Here is a 19,738-nt window from a genome sequence, read left to right as displayed (position 1 = left end):
ATATTGACAGCTAGGGCTTGATGTGCAAATTGGGAAGATGCAAAATCATTTATGACAGTTGATATTCACAGATAGGGTTTGATGTGCAGATTGAACTGATTGACAGAGATTGTTTTGCAGATTCTTGTTTTGTAGTTTCCTATTGATATCGAGCATAGGTGGATCCAGTCTGAAAATGGTAAAACATGATTCGTCGGTTGATTAGGGTGGCAAGTGGTGCAAGGCAGGAGAGTGGTGTCTCCTTCAGATTGGAGCCAGAGAACACTTCAGGGCAGCAGGGTGGTGCTAGGGCAGGTTGGAGCTTGCATAGGGCATTGGAGCATCCATCCAGTTGCAGCTGGTACATAGGGCGTTGGAGCCTCCTTTAGTTGGAGCTGAAAAGATGATGTAAATCTTTTAAAGACAAATATTAAGAAGCATTCAATGGTTTTTGTCCCGAATGGGTTTCTACCTAAAAATCTTTGTGTCTACTATCTCTATTGTTCTGCAATGTTGAATAGTGTTTATGAATGTTTATTATTATCTGGTGCAAATAACCATTAATGCCTTGTGAAGTTAAAATTATACTAATTGATAAGAAATATTGATTCAACCCCCACTTAGTATTTCTAGCAAATACATTGCAATTCGGAGCAAAGACAAAAGTTTTCCATATATATGTTCGAGGACAAAGCATTTCTAAAGGAGAAGAAAATATAATAAACATAAATATATAAATATAGATAAATAGTCAATTGGGTTTAGCTCGGGTGGTTTGGAGAAATGTTGCTATCCTCCCCACCCAGGTTTAATTACTGAATGTGACACGTTGAGATCATAATGACTATTTCTTGTAATGGCTTTGACCCTTGTTGCCTAAGCAGTTCCTCAAGGACCAAAACATGCATATATCACATATGGTGTTCATTTTACAAGTGTAATAAATACAACCACAGATTTCTAAAACTAATAATTACTTCTAATGATATTGATTTTTTTTAACACTTCCAGTTTATCGTCAAGCAATTATACTTCAGAAATTCAACCATAGAAAAATAGTAGGACAATAGATCACAATGGAACAATGATGCACAAATACAACACAGGTTTTACCCTGGGAAAACCCACTTGGGGGAAAAACCCAGCAACCTTTTCCTTGGAGAAAATTTTCAATTCAGCAAGAGATACAACTGATCTTTTCCAGTCAAAATAAAGTCAAACAGCCCAGCAAAAGAACCCTGGTCAAACTGCCTTTTGTCCAAGTCAAATTGTTGCCCAAAAGATTAGGTCAAGTCTGATCTACTTAGGCCGAATTCCAGCCTCCTTTCTCTCAGAAATTCAGTCTGCTACCTTGAGATTTTGCCCAGAATAAATTTGACCTATCTACCACACGTGTGAGATCAAACAAAGAGAGAAAAGAAACTTGGTCAAACTCTGGACTGCCTGGTCAACTTCGACTTCCTTGTCTTGGTCTCCTTCACTTAGATGAACAGATGATATGTGTGAGTGATCCAAATTTTGCCAAGAGAAGGAGAGTGACTGCTCTATATATAGTGTTTGATGAGGCCAAATGGGTGTCTCTTTCTTGAGGGTTGACTTGATCATTTTGGTACCAAAAATTTGAATTTCAAAAACTGAAATTTCCCTCTTAAAGCCGACTTGAAATCCACATCATATATATATATATAGAGGGCTAAAGACTTTAATGAAGACTGACCATTGCTACAAAATTCAACATATGGAATATAAAGATATTTCTCATGGAAAAAATACATAAATATAAAAATACTAATTAATAATGAAAAGACACATCAAAATGAAAGACATGTCTTAACTAAAGGACATGATTCTTAGTTAAAACCCCACTTGAATATTTATACAGGGCCCTCATTGTATTTTATCATTCTATCAATCATCTCTAATATATTTTATTCAGTATAATATTGTAATCCAAATGGATTCTTTTATGTAATTAAATTATTCCATTTATATTGAATATTCGATAATTGTAGGCTTCAATTATGGATTTCAATGTACGATGCCAACCATAAAGCAACACTGAAAAGAAAATGTTTGCATTCATTTAATAAATTATCCATGCCAATTACTATAAATAGTGAAGAAATTTTTAGGATGAAAGGCAGGATATGGAGACCAACTACCTCTCATATTAAGAAAAGGTTATACAACGCTATAAACAATAGTCAATTGTGAATGGGTTTCTATCAAGAATGAGAAAGAAATGAATTAAAAGTATTCACTTTCATTATACACAAATCTATACTTCATAAAGTAATGTAAAGGATCCAACATATAAGCTCTAAAAAACTCAACTACTCTATCTTTGAATGTGAAAAGACATACAATTCATAATACTATTCAAAAACTTGTAGTGATACCAAGAAGGTTGCACTTAACTATAGTTTTATATTTGCAATCCACAGTATCCATCACATCGATCAAAATCAATATTTTTGCTAGGGATCCAAATTGTTCCATCTCCATTAATTGTTTCCATCAAGCATGGTCAAAAATAAAACAAAAATTGTTCAGCAGGCCAACTTCTTGTGCAAGAGTATGAGAGATTTGGTTAAGTCATTATAAACATAAAAAATCAGATTGCAGATCTCTGTTGGAGGAAACATTTATTATCGTTTAATTTAAACAACCTATAAACAATAGAATAATAGAACCATCGATGACGTACCTATGATCAAAAGATCAAGATCATTGCCCATTGATACATAATCAGGCTTGATTTTGCACCAACGACCATCACGATTATCAGGGCACCATTGAGAATTTAGGTCCTTCACAACAATGCCTTCATCCCTACAATATAAAAATGTTTAAAAAGAATAAAAATGATTATCCAAGAAAAACTTCATCTCTAAATTATCTTCAAAAGAGAATCGGTTGCACCAACTAAATTTTAAAAGAGAAAAAAACAATTAAAAACAAGTATTCATACAAATAAAAAGCCAAAATTCTTTGAAGATATTGTGTTCATAAGGTATAAACCAAAAAACATACCCTTGTTGGACAGTTTTGACAAAAAAGTCAGCAAGTTCCTCTTTTGACGTTGGTACAATTGACCATTTGGTATTCCCTATGCAAATGAAAGAAAGGCCAGTTCAGAAGAACAACAAAATATACAAATTGCATACCACAAGTGAGAGTTCAATGATAACAGTAACAGAATCACACTTTTAGAAGGGAGCCGATCGTGATGAATACAAATCAACTTCAGAGCATAACCAATGAATACAGAATAATTATTTTTCAATTGAAAGCATTAAATCATGAGACAAATTGATCTGAATTTCTGGTCAAGTGATATACCTATCAAGACAAATCATTTTCCATTCAAGGATTTTGTGTGTGTGTGTGTTCAAAAAAAAATCATCACCAATATCAACAAGCAGAGCATGACAAAATCATATGTGAAAAGGGAAAAACAAAACAAATGCCTTGATCTCCTTGAACTAATGATCACATTTACAGCAGAGGAATTTTCTTCCTTGGTGTCTAATATTTGATTCCCACAACCCTGTTAGTACAATTAGTGCCATGCACAAAGCTTCACAACCTATGTAACATCTACACTTGCATTTGACCAATACCAGCATAGTGTTGAATGGTATTGTCATTGATGCCAACATTGGTCTTTGAATGCTCTTAATATACGTCATGGATTGCATTAGCTGGAAGCTCAAATGGACAAGAAGTCTCAGACAATAGCAAGCCTTTGCAGTGTGGTCATGATGCCCTGTGTTTGATGAAGATTTTGGATAAAAAGATCAGTGCAATTTCAAGCGAGACATTTATCAATTAATAGAGCTCGCCATGCTGATTCCAACAGCAGGTGGCACACCTCATAACTCCTCACGGTTGAGGAGATATACCTCTTTAAAGCTTGGAGCACCATTTTTGGTCAAGAACCCCCAAAGGAGATGCTACAAGCAATTTTCGTTCGTGCAAGAAAATTAAATTAAATGGGCTATCCTTTTCTAGTCAAAAGTCAGAAAAGGGGAATTTTATCAAGGATCAACTAAAGTCGGATCTAATGTTTGTTTACTGCTCCAAAATCAAATTTAAAATTCAAATTTTGAAAACATCTTCCCGCTTTTGATCATGTCAGCTTCATTTGAAACCCTCCTTCATCACTATAAAAGGAGACTCGTTTCTCCCACAATGGCATGCACACAAACGCTGATCTTGTGGAAATTATCTCTGTGATGGACTGCGGCCTTGAGTAGCCTTGCAAACCTTAAGGAGGTCGAAATTGAAAATTCTGGGCTTATTTTGAATTTCTTTCATTGGAGTTTTTGTGGATCAACTTGGGCTTCTCTTGTTGGAAATGTAACTAGTTTCGATCTTCATAATTGTTATTGTACTCATTTCAATATGCATATAATATGTAACAAAAAAAAGAAGAAAGAAAAGTTATTAATTTAAAGCATCGGTTTCATGCTGCTTATTGATGGTCTTCTAGGTAAAAGCAATGTTTTAAAACTCTGACTCCGACACCAACTCGGCCGAGGGTCGACTCCGACTCTGACTCCGACTCCGACTCGGTATCAACTCAGCCGGCTCAATTTCAATGACTCAGTCGTTGTAAAAATACATTAAATATTTAATTTTTTTATAAAAAAACATAGTTTTAAGGATTTTCATTCATGTTTCCAAACACACAGCATTAGAATATAGATAGAAGACAACATATGATCAAAGCAAGCTCATGTATATATCCATTATATCAAAATGGCACCCAATGCATTGTCCAATACATACATGATGATGATATAGAGAATCGAGATCAAAACAAAAACACATAACAAATGATGCAAGATATTCTGATTATTAGAACACGGAAAATTCATTCCAAAAATATACACAGTAAGGATGAAATTGTTTTTCTTTTATTAAGCAGTGTCAATCTGTTCATCCACTTCAAGTGGCTTTATTAACTTACCCTTAATCTCCATGTTCTATTTTGGATGTCCGGTTAATCCTTGAATTCTGTTTTGGAGGAAAAGGAGGATGCATAGAGAAAAACATTTCTGTGCATGGGACATAAACTATGCCTATTGCATGATGCATCAAAGGAGTGGATGCCACATTATTCTATAAAACTTAGGCATCGCTGATGATATTTCATGGATCAGAACAACTATTGTAGAAGGTGTGGTGACAAGAAGGAGAAAATGAACACATTTTTGGATTTATAATTATATTAATTTGTACTTCATCGAACGGAGAGATTCTTCTATTACTGTAATTATGTTTGTCTCTAAATTTCCTTTAGGCTTAAAATTGACACCTTTGTGTCAATACTTTTCAAAAGAGGAGATGTGAAAGGTCGTGGTCTTTGTGAGGTCAGTGGGATTTGGTGATGTGCTATATGCAGCTAGTCAACTGACACTTCTGCAGCAAATATTGCAACTAACACTTCTGCAGCAAATATTGATGTTCGAGTTGTGTTTTAGAAACTATACATTTTGCAAGGTGAAACTCAATTTTCTATGGGATTCAATTTCAAAATCTTGTAGGCTCCTAGTCTATCGTTTGTGATTCAAATAGCCAATAATTAGAAATTTCGTTTGGATGTTAAAATGTCACAGTGAATTCAATTTTCGAAAGAACATTGAATCTTTTGATTGATGATACTTAAGTTATTCCAGGGAATTCATCCGTAGCCTGGGCCTCTTTTTCTAACTCGGATGGGTTAATGCTGGCTCGGCCGAGCCGGCCGGGTTAATACGGAGCCGACCAAGTTGTGGCCAAGCCGACCGGGTTAATACGGAGCCGGCCGAGTTGTTAGACAACTCGGCCGGCTCAGTATTAACCTGGCCGGCCGAGTTGTTAGACAACTCAGCTGGCTCGGTATTAACCCAGTTGGCCGAACCAAATCCAAGGCTGAGTCAATTTTTTTTGGCCTGGCCCGAACCAACTTGGCCGAGTCAATTCCGAGCCGGCCGGTTTTGAAAACAATGGGTAAAAGCATGTTTTTCATGCCTCTAGGGTTTGTTGGGTCATAGGATTTATTGTCATGAGTCAAAAGAGTTAACATCATGATTATAAGACTTCGGGCAAGATGTACTTTGTAAAAGAATTTATTTTTGTCAGACATACATGGAAGGTAAACAGCTAATGTGGAAGATAAGCATTAGACTGCATATATTATTTACGTGATATACATTTATAGTACATTGATGTGACCCTTGGATTCATATTCCAAGTGGTCTCTTGGACTCTGGTGGTTGTTCACATTCCACACCAACCCATAGAGGATTAGGTGTCCAACATTCCCCCCCTTAATCTGAAGGGGTATGTATGAGTCCAAGAAGAGAGCTATAATACAAAATGTGCAAAAATGCATGGCAGCACTAGGTTGAATGTGCTCTCTGAAATGTTGGTATAAAGGGGGTGGTTTAAGGATGACCACCAACACTGGAACGCTTAGTGCAATTCCCGAAACTCTTCCAAATCTGGCATGAAGCTGAGGTCTTCTGCTAGAGGAAGTGTTCCTCATGTTTTGAAGAGGGAAACCTTCAACCTTGAAAGGGAGGTCTTGCCTCGCATAAAAAGAGAGAACCTCAACCTGAAAAGGGAGGTCTCCACCTGCAATGGTTTAAGGATGACCACCAACTCTGGAATGCTTAATGCAATTCCTGGAACTCTTCCAAAACTGGGAAGAAGTTGAAGTCTTCTGCTAGAGGAAGTGTCTCCAATTCTTTGAAGGGAAGTCTTAATCCCACATCGATGGTTTAAGGTTGACCACCAACAGAAGGCATGCTCAGTGGCACCTCTGCCTCTGGCTACAACTTTGAATCCGGTATGGCAGATTGTGGCTCAAGCTCGCTTGATGTGGCTTTGAAACTTGTAGATGACCATCACTTCCCCTTGTCAGATACAAGGTGAGAAGATGGAGAAAACTCAACTGCAAGACTTCTCAATATTCGAGAACAAATCCTGTTGTATGAGAGAAATATCTTATGGGTTGTTAAAGCCCATTGCCAAGAAGTGATCCATCCAAGATGAATCTTTGTTCTTGTAGGAGGCTTGTTTTTGAAGCATTTGTTTGAAGAATGAGAAATTTTATGACAGTGCTCCCATGGATGAAGATCAAAACAGTGATCTTTCATATGGCCAACTCGGTCACGATGTTGGCATTTAACAACTTTTGACAGCGAATGTGGAGGAGAAGTTGGAACAGGTGAAGGTGAACCGTCATGAAGAAACCCAGCACTTTGAAATTAAATGGGCTTGGAATAGTCTGGAATATGAAAGGACAATTCCTTGTCATATCCAAGACCGGTTTTGTGCTTGTTATAGACAAGCTCTTCCCAAGGTCTGATGATGGGCTTGGGAAGTGCATACTGAATTTTTGCATCTGCATGTAACTTTGTTGCTTCATTGGTCCCTGGATCTACCATTTCTTGTTTCTGATGGGTGTTATGATGCTTATGTTGATGTAATTCATCTTACTAAACTTGGGATTCAACCTGCAAAAAATCAATCTTTTCCTATGCATTCTACAGACATGTTTTAATATCACAAAGAGTATTTTTGTTGATTTTCACTATCTCATCAACAGTTGAAAGAGTGAGAATATTTAATAACTCTAATACATCACCAATCAAAGCCAGTTTAGAAAAGAAGTATTAGTTGACAATCACAATGATTGCAAAGATTTTCCAATCTCTACTGCAATCAAAAAACCATCTCTCTTTGTATAATAGCTGAAAATACTTTACTAGTGTTGTGATAAGAATTCTATACCACATCTCTCGAACTTCAACTGTGTCAATTGATTCAACTGTCCCAATGAATCGGGCACGCATTTCAATTTGGGCAAATCTGAAGCACTTCATATGAACAGCTCCAGAATCTCTTATGGTAAAACGGATTTCCTAGAAATTCTTGAAGCACATTGCATACATTCAATTTAACTGGTTACTGAGCTCTGCCAAAAAGGCCCAGGTTACTCAGTGAAAATAAAAACATCAAATACATTGAATGAAGTGCACAAGTGCTCCTATTTGAGCACGGTTAGCTCATTCCAGACAAAACTGCAAAGATATCAGCTAAAATGCCCATTATCTAAAAAATCCCTAACAGAATACTAGAAAAAACCCTTAGCTGACCAAATACCATTAAGCTAACCTCGCCAATCTCGCGATGCGATACAAGGAGCTCAATAAAACCCCAAAGCCGCCATTTCTTTAAGAAATTCAAAATACAAAGGATGAAGCGACAGTCATCTATGCTAAGTGACAATATAAAAGCAATGAATGTGAATTCTAAGGAACCATGAAGGAGGAGCAGCGTCAAATCCTTGAATAGAAAAGTGGGGCACTGGAAATGAGTTAAACAGCAGCCACACCATATACTAGAGTCTTCAACGAACATTACAAGAATGACCAACGCAAAGAGCAGTCAACACACAGTCATCCAGTTGTCTAATGAACAGATGGACTTCAAAACACACAGAAATGAAACGTTTGTTTTCCAAGACCAGCGCATACACAATTAATTGTTCTTTGACTTCTCCATACATCGCACAGAACAACATATTCCAATGCATACACTGATAGTTACACAAGTCGGGGACGTCGAGGCATTATCAGCATTTTGTCATTTGATTTAAAACCAATACATCGGCTCCAATAAGCAATGGCAGCATAGACTGCTCACTTCAATATACACCATACGTTGTCACAGAGACGTTTTGTATTCCTTGATTGGTGTAAGGGGACAGAGCTGCAACACCAACAAAACTGATGGGCAGAGGGAATATTTTCAGGTGGTTGTGTGACAAATGACCTCCAATTTTACATATCCCTCAATCTCACAACCATTCATTGCTATTAGAACAGTCTTGTTTCCACGGACAATGCCAATTCTGACATGCATAGATAAAGAACGAATAACTGGATCATTACACAGATAGCGATAGCCAGGGATAGGGTTTAGCAACTGACAAACCAATTGTAAAAGGCTCTGTTATGCAAATATAATTCAACTAATATGGCGGTTAAATGTGGCTGCATGCAACTTCACAGGGTAGATAATTGAAAGAAGAAAGCGTAATCGTTTTCAGGAGACAAGTACGAGAGAAGAGGCAACAAATTAATGGAGCGCCATGGACAGGCGCACAGTGAGAATGCTCAAGTTCTAGAAAACAAAATAGAGCAGAACTGGTGGCACTCATCTAGGCTATCCATGAGACCAAAGAGTCCCGAACATTGCAAGATATTTTTGCTAAATTTTAATGACTATACAATTCGCTGACAAAGTCAGAAAACATTTGAATTTGTAGACCCGAGGGAGAACGCCAATTTGTTCTTTACAGACCGTGCAAGTTGGAGAAGGAGAGATTCCAGGAAACAACTAACTTGTGAATAGAAAAATGAGTGGTCAGATGTTTTTACTTGACAGGGATGGCAGGACTGGGTGGTGCGTCAAGTGCGCAGAGAGCGTTATGTTTAAAATACACCACAATTAAGGAATCTGTGAAGAAATGGTCATATCATAAATGTACCGAGCATAATAGCGGAGTTCATAGTACATGCAAGACCACAAAACAAGCAGACAATGTATGGCAGCGATTCTGATGAGCAAAGGTCAGACTGAGACATAGAGAAAGGCCACACACACAGTGGCTCACACTTGAGCAGGGCAGGAATTCGCCCGCTCAGATACCATGTCAGACATACATGGAATGTAAATAACCAATGTGGAAGATAAGCATTAGACTGCATATATTATTGACATGATATACATTTATAGTACATTGATGTGACCCTTGGATTCATATTCCAAGTGGTCTCTTGGACTCCAGTGGTTGTTCACATTCCACACCAACACATAGAGGATTAGGTGTCCAATAATTTTGAGTTTAGAAGGTCCTGGAAACCTCCAAAGTATAATTCAGACCTGGCAGCTACAATTCGACCTAAAGGAGGGAATTCGGCCCCTTGGAAAGGCTACAAATAGAAGCAAATTCGACCTCATTTGGCATTCACTCACTCACAAGTTCGATCTCTCAAGAACAAGTTCAATCTAAAGTTGGAAGAAGCAAGAAAGGAAGAGTGAAGGTCTAGAAGACAAGGAGAATCCAAGAAGAGAAAGAAAAGTTTGTTTTTGGGCTATATCTCTCTCACACGTGTGAAATCTAGGGTTTCTACAACTTCCAAGAAGGCCAAAATTGCATGTTTGAATTGCCAGAGATGAAGTTGTAGGATCGAGTTGTCGGAAGAGCGAATATTTTGATTTGACTTCGTTTCTCTTAGGAAACATCATCTTGCTCAAGAAAGACCTCTTGAAGTATTGTCTTATGGTTTCTGCAGCAACTACAAAATCGAAGTTGCAGGTAGAAGCAATAGGTTGAAGTTGCAAGGTCGAAGCTGGGGATCGAAAGTGCACCTAGAAGTCGGGTGATGCAATTTTTTTCTTGAAGGGCTGACTTCGTACTTGGAGGAGGACTTGATCTAGGGTTTGGGTCTTGATTGTCTCATTTGACGCGGATTCTATAAGAAGAGAAGAAATTTTCCAAGTTTTCCCCTTGGAGGGGTTTTTCCTTGAATTGGAGCATACTTTCTGTGTCCATTGTCTTTACTATATTTCTCTTGATATTTGTTTGATGAAAAGATAAAATAGAGAAAACACAAGAAGATAATTAAAGATCGCAAGCAAATATTAAGAAAAAAGGGAAAATCGAAATTAATAGTTGCCATATTGCATTTTCCAACATCTCTAAGGCATTAAAGGTTTGTTCTAGGTATCTATCTCAACTCTCTTTTCATTGAACTAACTATGGAATATTTCGGAAGCTCCTGAGGCCATTCTCAGCCTGACTTGTTGATTTGGGTTAGCATCGGACGTCCTCTAGCCACAGAAATTGGTGGAGAGGCTAAAGCACATGAGATCTCCAATTTGGGCAGAATCTAACCAGTTTGGAAGATATTAAAATAATTAATATTTTTAATGGATTCTCTAAGTTTAAACTTAGGGAAAATAAAATATTAATGTGAATTAATATAAAACTAAGTTAGAATGGTCAAAAAGTCATGGATCAAGCCATATCTAATCTTAGCCATTGATTTGGGACTTAATCTCGGTTGTTGATGGACCAACGAGAAAAGTATAAGAAGAGGCTTGCTGGTCAGTTGGAGAACATACTGAGGGAGACCAATCCGTTCGATTTCTGTAGCGGGGTTAGCTGAGAAATTCAAACTAGTGGTCTAGAGAGCAGCAGGAGGCAGCAAGTACGAAGTAGAGAGTCAGGATCAGCAACAAAGGACCAACGCAAAGGCAGGAGAGGCAAACGCAGGGGCTTTCAGGCAGACGCTGAGGCAGCAAGAGACTACACAGTCACTAGCAATGTTTTAAAACTCCGACTCTAACACCGACTCGGCTGATGGTCGACTCCAACTCCGACTCCGACTCGGTATCGACTCGGCCAGCTCGATTTCAATGACTCGGTTGTTGTAAAAAATACATTAAATATTTTTTTTTTTATAAAAAAACATAATTTTAAAGATTTTCATTCATATTTCCAAACATACCAGTCCTTGATGGATTTCAAGGATTCCTCACAAATCAGCCCTCAGATATATTCTTATAATCTGACTAAGGAGCAGATCACAACTTTGATACAAGATTTTTCGATCAAGCATTTAAATGGTCATTTCCTCAAGCTAAGGTCTATATGAATGTTGCCAAAGTAAACTTTTGACTTCAAGATTTCTGTGAGCAATAATACATACCTAGCAATGCATCTCCGCTTTGTGATCAAATCTTTTATTCTGAGTATGAACCACCGGTTTCTAGCTTTGCTCGTCTCTTTGTCTAACTCATCACTGTAGTGCTTGAATAGCAACAAATGCTTGCCTAGATCTCCAACACTTCAACCATGCCACTAAGACATCAGTCCTTTTTCTTAAACTTGTCATTAGTCCATTTTAGTGCCTTCCAGACATATCTTTAGACAGAATTATTATGAAGCTTCTTTTAGGGTGCTTGATGAGACTCCTCGGCCTTAGTCATAGAGGCTACAAATAAAACAGGTTTATGCTAAGGACTTCTCCTTGTAAACAATATATGCTCCAATGATTTTGCCTTCTAAAACATCAATCAAATTACAAAAAGGATTATACACCAAAAATTGTATTGACTATGATATTTTGGGTTTTCTAAAGTCATTTACTCGACCTTCTATCATTAGTCCCAAGGCCTTCTATCTTCCTGAGATTTATCCTGAAGTATTTTTGTCTGTTGAGATTTGGTGTCAGCAATTAAAAAAAAAATCACAGTTTTTTTGGTGCCTGGGCCGTTGTACGTAACCCGGTCGGGTTGATACGAACTCGGCCAAGCCGGCTAGGTTAATACCGAGCCGGCAGAGTTGTTAGACAACTCAGCCAGCTCGGTATTAACCCGGCCAGCCGAACCGATTACTTGGCCAAGTCATAAAATTAAAGGCCTGGCTCAGACCAACTCAGTCGAGTCGGTTCTGAGCCGGCCGTTTTCTAAAACACTGGTCACTAGAGGGCCTGCGTGGATGACGCGGAAAGGCCCAGGTCTGACATAGACAAGCAGAGGCTGATGTAGAGTGTTTGGGAGCTACGCAAAGGTCAGCCAGGCTGACGTTGGGACTGGGAGAAGTGCTAGAGAATTTTTCTCTCTGTTGGGTAAGCCAAGTTGGCACCCGGTTGTACTGAAGAATTGCTGAATAATAAAATCCTCCCTTGCTACACTGGTTTTCCCACATTGGGCTCTTCCAGGGACTGTTGTCCAAAATATCTGTGTCGATGTGTTGATTCTTGTGCATGTGTTTGTTTTTGTATTATGGTGTGATATCTGCAGCAGAATTTTATTTAATGTTTATTGAAGGAATTTCATAAATAATTATTGAAAATAAGTAGGCAAAATAAATCAGATGCTGCAGTGATAGAATTTTCGCATGGTATCAGAGCAAGTAATCAGAGACAAGAAGGGAAAATCAGTTATGGTTCGAGACCATGATGTAGAGGCATCCACGCCAGGGGACTCACACAGATTTTCATAAAATTGCACAAGAGATTTCGATTTCTCCATGTTGGCTTCCAAGATGGAAGAAGAGGTGGCTTGTATGACTAGTTCTGCATCATCAGAAGTATGGTATATAGACAGTGGAGCCTCTTGGCATATGACGGGAATCAGGGAATGTTTCTCAGAGTATCAAGAAGAGAAGATGAACTTTCAGATCACCACAGGGAACAAGGCAAAGTGTACTCCAGTAGGGAAGGGTACCATAGTTTTTCAAACAGAATCGAGAGAACGCTTCCACGCTACCAATGTGTTGCATGTACCAGGATTGGGGATGAACTTACTTTCCGTGTCGCAACTTCAAGGTAAGGGCTATGACGTCTACTTCATCAAGGAGAAGGTACACGTCAAACACCTGAGTTGGAAGAAGAAAGTGCAAATCGAGATCAAAAGTAACAGATTGTACAGATTACAACTCGAATCACCAATGGCACTAATAGGCAATCATGGAGACAAGGACTTGAACGAACTGTGGCACAGAAGAATGGGACATTTGCACCATGGGCCTCTGAGAATTCTCAAGAGCACTATAACAGGAGTTCCGGATCTGGGTACGGAACAAGATGATGTATGCAGAGGATGTGCTCTAGGAAAGTATGCCAAGGCAGTGTTTCCTAGGAGTAAACACAGGACCATGAGTGTACTAGGATTGATACACTCATATATCTGCGGACCTATGTCCACCAAAGCTCTTAGTGGTGCCGAGTATTTCCTTACCTTCATTGGTGACCACTCAAGGAAAACTTGGATTTATTTTCTGAAAACCAAGGACGAGGTTTTCTATCGATTCAAAGAGTTCAAGGCTCTGGTGGAGAATCTGACTGGGAAGAAAATAAAATTTTGCGCTCAGATAATGGAGGAGAGTATGTCGATAAGGACTTCAAGAGTGGTCTGAGGACTTTGCAATGGTCAGACTTTGCAGTGGTCCAAGGAAACTATAGTAGTCGAAAGGTGTCAAGTTGTCAGGGGAAGACGACGGATGAAAACAGGGAAGGTGTCAAAAAGGGCAGCGTGGTCAGCGAGGACGTGGGAGCGACCAGGCAGCGTGGTTGGTGGGGTGTGGGCACGACCAACGTGTTGAAGTTCTGGTGGACGAAACGGTAATGGCATGGAAGTAGGGAGCAACATTTCGGGGAGCAGCAGGGAATGACGACCATAGGTGGATAAGGGAACAATGGTAGCAGGACGTGGGGCAGCGGCAGAGCGAACGAGCAGGGAGCAATGGTAGAGACAGGAATTGTTGGCAGGGAACATGGACGGTTTGCGAGTTGATCACCGTGTATGTTAAATTCTTGCGGAGGTCTAATTTCACATGGACAAAAACTTTGTGTACGATTTTGCTGCCCCTTTGTGCATGGTTGTCGTGTTAGCCTATTGAGGGGAGGTCCAATTTCTAGATCACGCAATCCACGATTCATGCGAACCATTTCCTTCATGGCTTCCACCCTAGCAACCAAAGCCTCCTTATCTTCCTTCTTAGTCTCATATGTATGACATTTGTTGCATTTTGGACAAGGCTTCCCTGGTTCCCCGATACATGGACGACAAAAACAAAAATGACCAAATGAAGTTGTCTGTCTGCAAACATAACACAATTGGTTCCCACACCTACATGTCATGACATTGCAACCATCCGACTTGATTATCGTTGCCCTGCAAACGTTACATTCTCTTATCACAACTTTGGTCAACCTCTCTTCAACTTCCCTACGAAGAGTCGTTCCAGTTGATTTTTTATCAACCTCTTCACAACGTAGTGGTAAGTGACTCAACCCCTTACATTAGATACATGAAGCTTTTAAACATTTAGGGTTTGGAGTCTGGAGAGTGCAAGACTTGTGCACACTTGCCTATTTCATATGGAATGCTACAAAATGGGCAATAAATCAAATTCTCAATTTTGGCTTCAGCTAAAGCATCTTGGGCTTGGCGATATTCATATCTTTCAACAACATCATTTGGAATAGCTTTCCTAATCTCTGACAAAGAAATTGATTCCTTGCAGTGACCAATATTGATGCAAGATAAAGAGCCATGTGCCCTCAGAACTCCATAAAGGATTCATTAACCTGCTTCTCTATACATTCAAAACATATCTGAAGCCCATCCCCACACTGTACCATATTTTCGGATTGATATTCCTGATAGCAACAACTACATTCTATCCAAAATACACCTCCTCGAGAATTCAATGTACACAGTGATCGATAAGGTTCTGCAACAATTTGATATAATGGCAAATCAGGGAATAAATGAAACAAAGCCAATGTTGCAACTCCACTCTGTGCATCATCAACATATTCCAAATCATCTTCATCGACATCATTTTCATCTGGATCATCATCTTGATCTACATAATCCTCATCACCTTCATTTGGAACATCATCTATATCATTCTCATCCACATCAAGATCAACTTCATTAGGATCATCATCTTGATCATTTTCTGCAATATCTTCATTATCAACATTATAATCATCTAATGCTACACCTTGTTTTGTTTCTTCATTATCGCTATCATCTTCCTTGTTACCGATTTTTGCGTAACTTTTCTTAAAACATGTTGTAGCTTCTGCACATGATTTTTCTAAACACCGAAATGCTTATTGAATTTTACTAAACTGCTCCATGAATTCAGGATGTAAACGTAATGGCATATTTGTTGGAATTTCTAAGTCTAACTATTAGAAATCCTTCCTGTACTTTCTAATTTATTTCTTCCTACTTGTTCTATGAATTAACAAGTTATTTACCATGTAAATACTGAAAATAAATACAAGTACAGTCTCAACACATACAAATCATCAACTGAAGAAAAAACAAGCACACAAGCGACACAGTTATTTTTGGACTAATGTCCCCGGAAAAACCCAATGCGGGAAAACCGGTGCAGCTATCTGAGGGTTTTATTATTAAGCAGTTTCATAATACAATATGGGTGCCAAAAATGGCTCACCCAACAGAGAATGCCCTCGGCAGTAGTACCTCTCAGTCGGAGACAGATATCAACCCCAATCTACCCCACGAAATCTCTCAGCGTCAACCTCTAGGGCCTGCATCAGCCTCTCTGGCTCAACGTCAGCCTCTGGAGCCTCCATGTCTCCCAGGCTGACCATCCTTAGGCTCTGCGCAGCGCCTGGCTGCCTCTACGTGACCTCTGGCTGCTTCTACATGGCCTCTAGCTAGCTCTGCATCAACCCTCTCCCGACTTGTGCGCTAGTGCTCCCAGTACTGTCTCTGCCTCTCCGCTACTGCATTCGATGCCCCTCAGTTGCAACTCTGATCACTCCTTTGATTTCCTCAACAAGCCCTGCCCCAAAAAATCGAATTCTTGATCAACTCGGTGTGTTCTCCAAGTGAACCTCAAGCCTCCTCTTATGCTTTTCTCGTTGACAATTCAACGGCCAAGATTAAGTCCCTAATCAATGGCTAAGATTAGATCTGGCTTGATCCATGACTTTTGGACCATTCTAACTCAGTTTTATACTAATTCACATTAACATTTTATTTTCCCCAAGTTCAGACTTAGGGACTCCATTAAAAATATTAATTATTTTAATATCTCCCAAACTAGTTAGATTCTGCCCAAACCATTTCTGGGTATTGGAGATCTCATGTGCTTTAGCCTCTCCACCAATTTTCATGGCTAGAGCACATCCGATGCTACCCCAAATCAACAATATTGTGCAGCGAACAACGTTCAAAGACTCACATGGTTATATTGTGCGACGGATAATGCTCAAAGTCTCACATGGCTCTGATACCACTGGAGGAACAAAACTTATAGCTTGTTGACTTTTAATGTAAAAATGCACAAAAAGGCATTTGTAACAATAATTTATTAATATATAAAATGTACAAGTGATGTTGAATGTTACAGTGAGGACATGCATATATACTAGGCAAGTGTCCCTTCACAATTGGACATGTCTTTTAGACATGCATGTTCACTTAACTAATGACTTTTTAAACATAACCATTACTTGATTATTTAGTATTTACATTTATTTATATTTATTTAATTTATATTCGTAATAGTATTTCACGGGAAACCCTGATTTTGGTTGCGTGGTCTCGATCCCTTATCTGCTTATATTACCCCCTTTCCACTTAGTATTACCCCATTCATCATTCTCTCACTTGGGCCAACATTCCTCAATTGGGTCCACATAGGGTTAGCTTGCCCCTTCCCCTTGCCCACACCTTGGGTCAGGCCTGGAATGATGCCCCGGAGGTTGATGCAGCTAAAAAGAAAGACAAAAGCATATTTGGCCACATTCAACAGGAAAATGTACCACAAAATGCAAAATATGGTCGGGACAAACACATTTAGCGTGGGCAAAATCCAATACATGAGCTCTACCCCATCATCATGGCCATCACCCTGGTTCCTACAAGTTCTATGAGCCTCCTTCATCATATAGGAACCCATGATTGTCCCAACCCTTGGTGGGCAATGAACCGCCCTACCTTAAAAAGGGGTATTCACTGCTATATCTTATGCATCATGCTCTTACCCCTTGAGCCCCAAGCAGTTAATCAAAGAAAATCATAAAAAGGCAAAAGGCATATAAATAAAGGTGGAAAAATCAAGGTTGGGGCACCTCTTGTACCATGATTTCTCCCCCCTTTACATTATAAACCCCAAGTGTGGGCTTCCCTTTTATTAGCTACCCTTGTACCCTGGTATGTGGCCCAGGGTTGCCCCTTCTCATCCCCTACTTCATTCACTTATCTGTCACATGCCACCACCTTTTGAAGGATGTACCATGAACATATTATCCCCTTAAGAAGTAGAAACCACCTAATAGGATACTTGATTAACCCTATTTGGAGTTAGGAGACATTGGCACATCCCGAAGCCCATTATGGAAGGGCAGGCCATTATGAAGTCCCCACCTATGGTCCATGGTTGGTAAGCCCATTTACTCGATTTCTCTATTGAATTGTTGTATTGGAAGGCTAGGGGACGCATTGGATCTTATGTAGAATTGCAGATGGTCTCCATCTTGGGTTTGGTCTTCTTATGCGAGGTCCTAATCCTCCAGAGGGCTACATTGGCACATAAAGGGTGTGATGAGAGCCATGGACCTCCACAGCAGTAGACAGCATTTCATGGATCCTCGAGAATGGTCAGAGATGCTCGAGATACTCTTATTGGACAAGGAAGATGCACCTAGTTCATGTTGCCCAGTTGGCCCCACAAATGTACCATGAACTTGGCAACTGACCCAGGACTTGTAGCATGATGTGACATCCCCTACACCATCATCAGAGCCCTTGCAAACGATCTACAGGCATCTTTGACTCATTTGGAGACCCATGAGGTTATTATTGTGCCCCCACACCCATTGGGAGCACCACAGGTGTATTGTTTGGAGATTCTTTGATACATGATAACAATTTGTGAAGTATTTCTGCAATCTTTATCTTAGCTTGTTATTTACTTCATTATTAGCATGTGTATTAACTTCATCAAACTGCTATCAAAACAAAAGAGACAAGAACACAAATGTTTGGGCTTTTTGCCAGGGCCAAACCCTCTCCCTCTTGGAGAGGAAAACCCCTTCGTAAATTCTTCTTATAGAGATTCCATTGACAAATACCAAGACCATGACCCTTGACACACTCTGCCTCTCCAAGACCAAGATATCAATCCTCCTTTCTGTTACTGTTGAGATCACCCTCATTGCTGCATCATTGAAGCCATCACTACAGCATCCCTGAGATCTTCATTGTTGCTCCTTCTCCATATCAATGAGATCCATTGAGATCCTCACTGTGATCTCTATGCTTTCATTGATGCACTTCATTATGACAGTCATTACATTATGTCAACGAGGTCTTCATTGAAGTCTTCATCATGATGATTGTGCTTTATATCTTCATCATTACCGAGACAGTGATTCTCATTACTGCTTCTCATCATGTAGTCCTTGTTATTGTTATGATGCCGAGACTATATCATTCCTTCATTATCAGTTTGTTGGAGCTTTAGTACTGTTTCTCCTTATAGAGTGTAATACTGCTCCTTATGTCGAGACAGTGGGATATAGATCCGAGTCTCACTGTGGTCTATTCATGATCTGTTTATATCACTGTGATCGAGCCTATATGTTATCTACCTGAGACCAACGTGATCTTTGTGTCCTCATGTCTTGATCCTTCTATCCGAGATAGATATGCCGAGAGTGACATGCTCAGACTTTGATGATCTCTCCATGCAAGGATATCTTCGAATCATAGGTATCCAAGACTGTTATGCGAGATCTATTAACACATTGTGCCTTTGTCTGAGATCTTCGCTACTCCATTCAGCCGAGATCCTTACAGGTATGCCGAGATCACTAGTTGTGCAATTGTGATATGTCTACGTAGATCCGTATGCCAAAACAGAGATGTCGAGAATGTCTAATCCTTTAATCATTGCAGCGTCCACTATACAAGGTTATTCCTGCTCCATTAGGCCGAGGTCAAGACTACACCTAAACCCCAAACGAGGTGCAGTCAAGCCCTAACTGCGACTCTCCTTCATGCGGAAATTTAAAGGTATTTGCGAGTTCTGTCTTGCCCATTTGCGGATACCCCAACAGGGTATTTATAGTGGTTGTGCACATATAACCTGAGCCGACATTGCCTTATGAACCGACGTCTCTATTGCTTCCAG

At 39.4% G+C, this 19,738-nt stretch overlaps 1 protein-coding gene across 2 annotated transcripts in view; it reads right to left on the bottom strand.

Moving 5' to 3' along the window:
• LOC149162618 (DNA ligase 4-like) overlaps positions 1-19,738 on the bottom strand; it is a 387,402-nt gene that overhangs the window by 356,947 nt on the left and 10,717 nt on the right. For both annotated transcript variants that reach the window (XM_089437333.1, XM_089437332.1), the window contains exons 2-3: positions 3,013-3,088; positions 2,687-2,811 (exon numbers count right to left, since the gene is read on the bottom strand). In XM_089437333.1, the coding sequence (XP_089293459.1) occupies positions 2,687-2,717 (31 nt within the window). In that variant the 5' untranslated portion in view covers positions 2,718-2,811; positions 3,013-3,088. The remainder of the gene's footprint in view (positions 1-2,686; positions 2,812-3,012; positions 3,089-19,738) is intronic.

The sequence above is a fragment of the Pinus tabuliformis genome, chromosome 5_2 (genome assembly GCF_031772625.1).
Source record: "Pinus tabuliformis cultivar Carrire ecotype Pingquan chromosome 5_2, CPIR1, whole genome shotgun sequence".
NCBI lineage: Eukaryota > Viridiplantae > Streptophyta > Pinopsida > Pinales > Pinaceae > Pinus > Pinus tabuliformis.
This window is presented reverse-complemented; position numbering and strand designations above follow the sequence as displayed.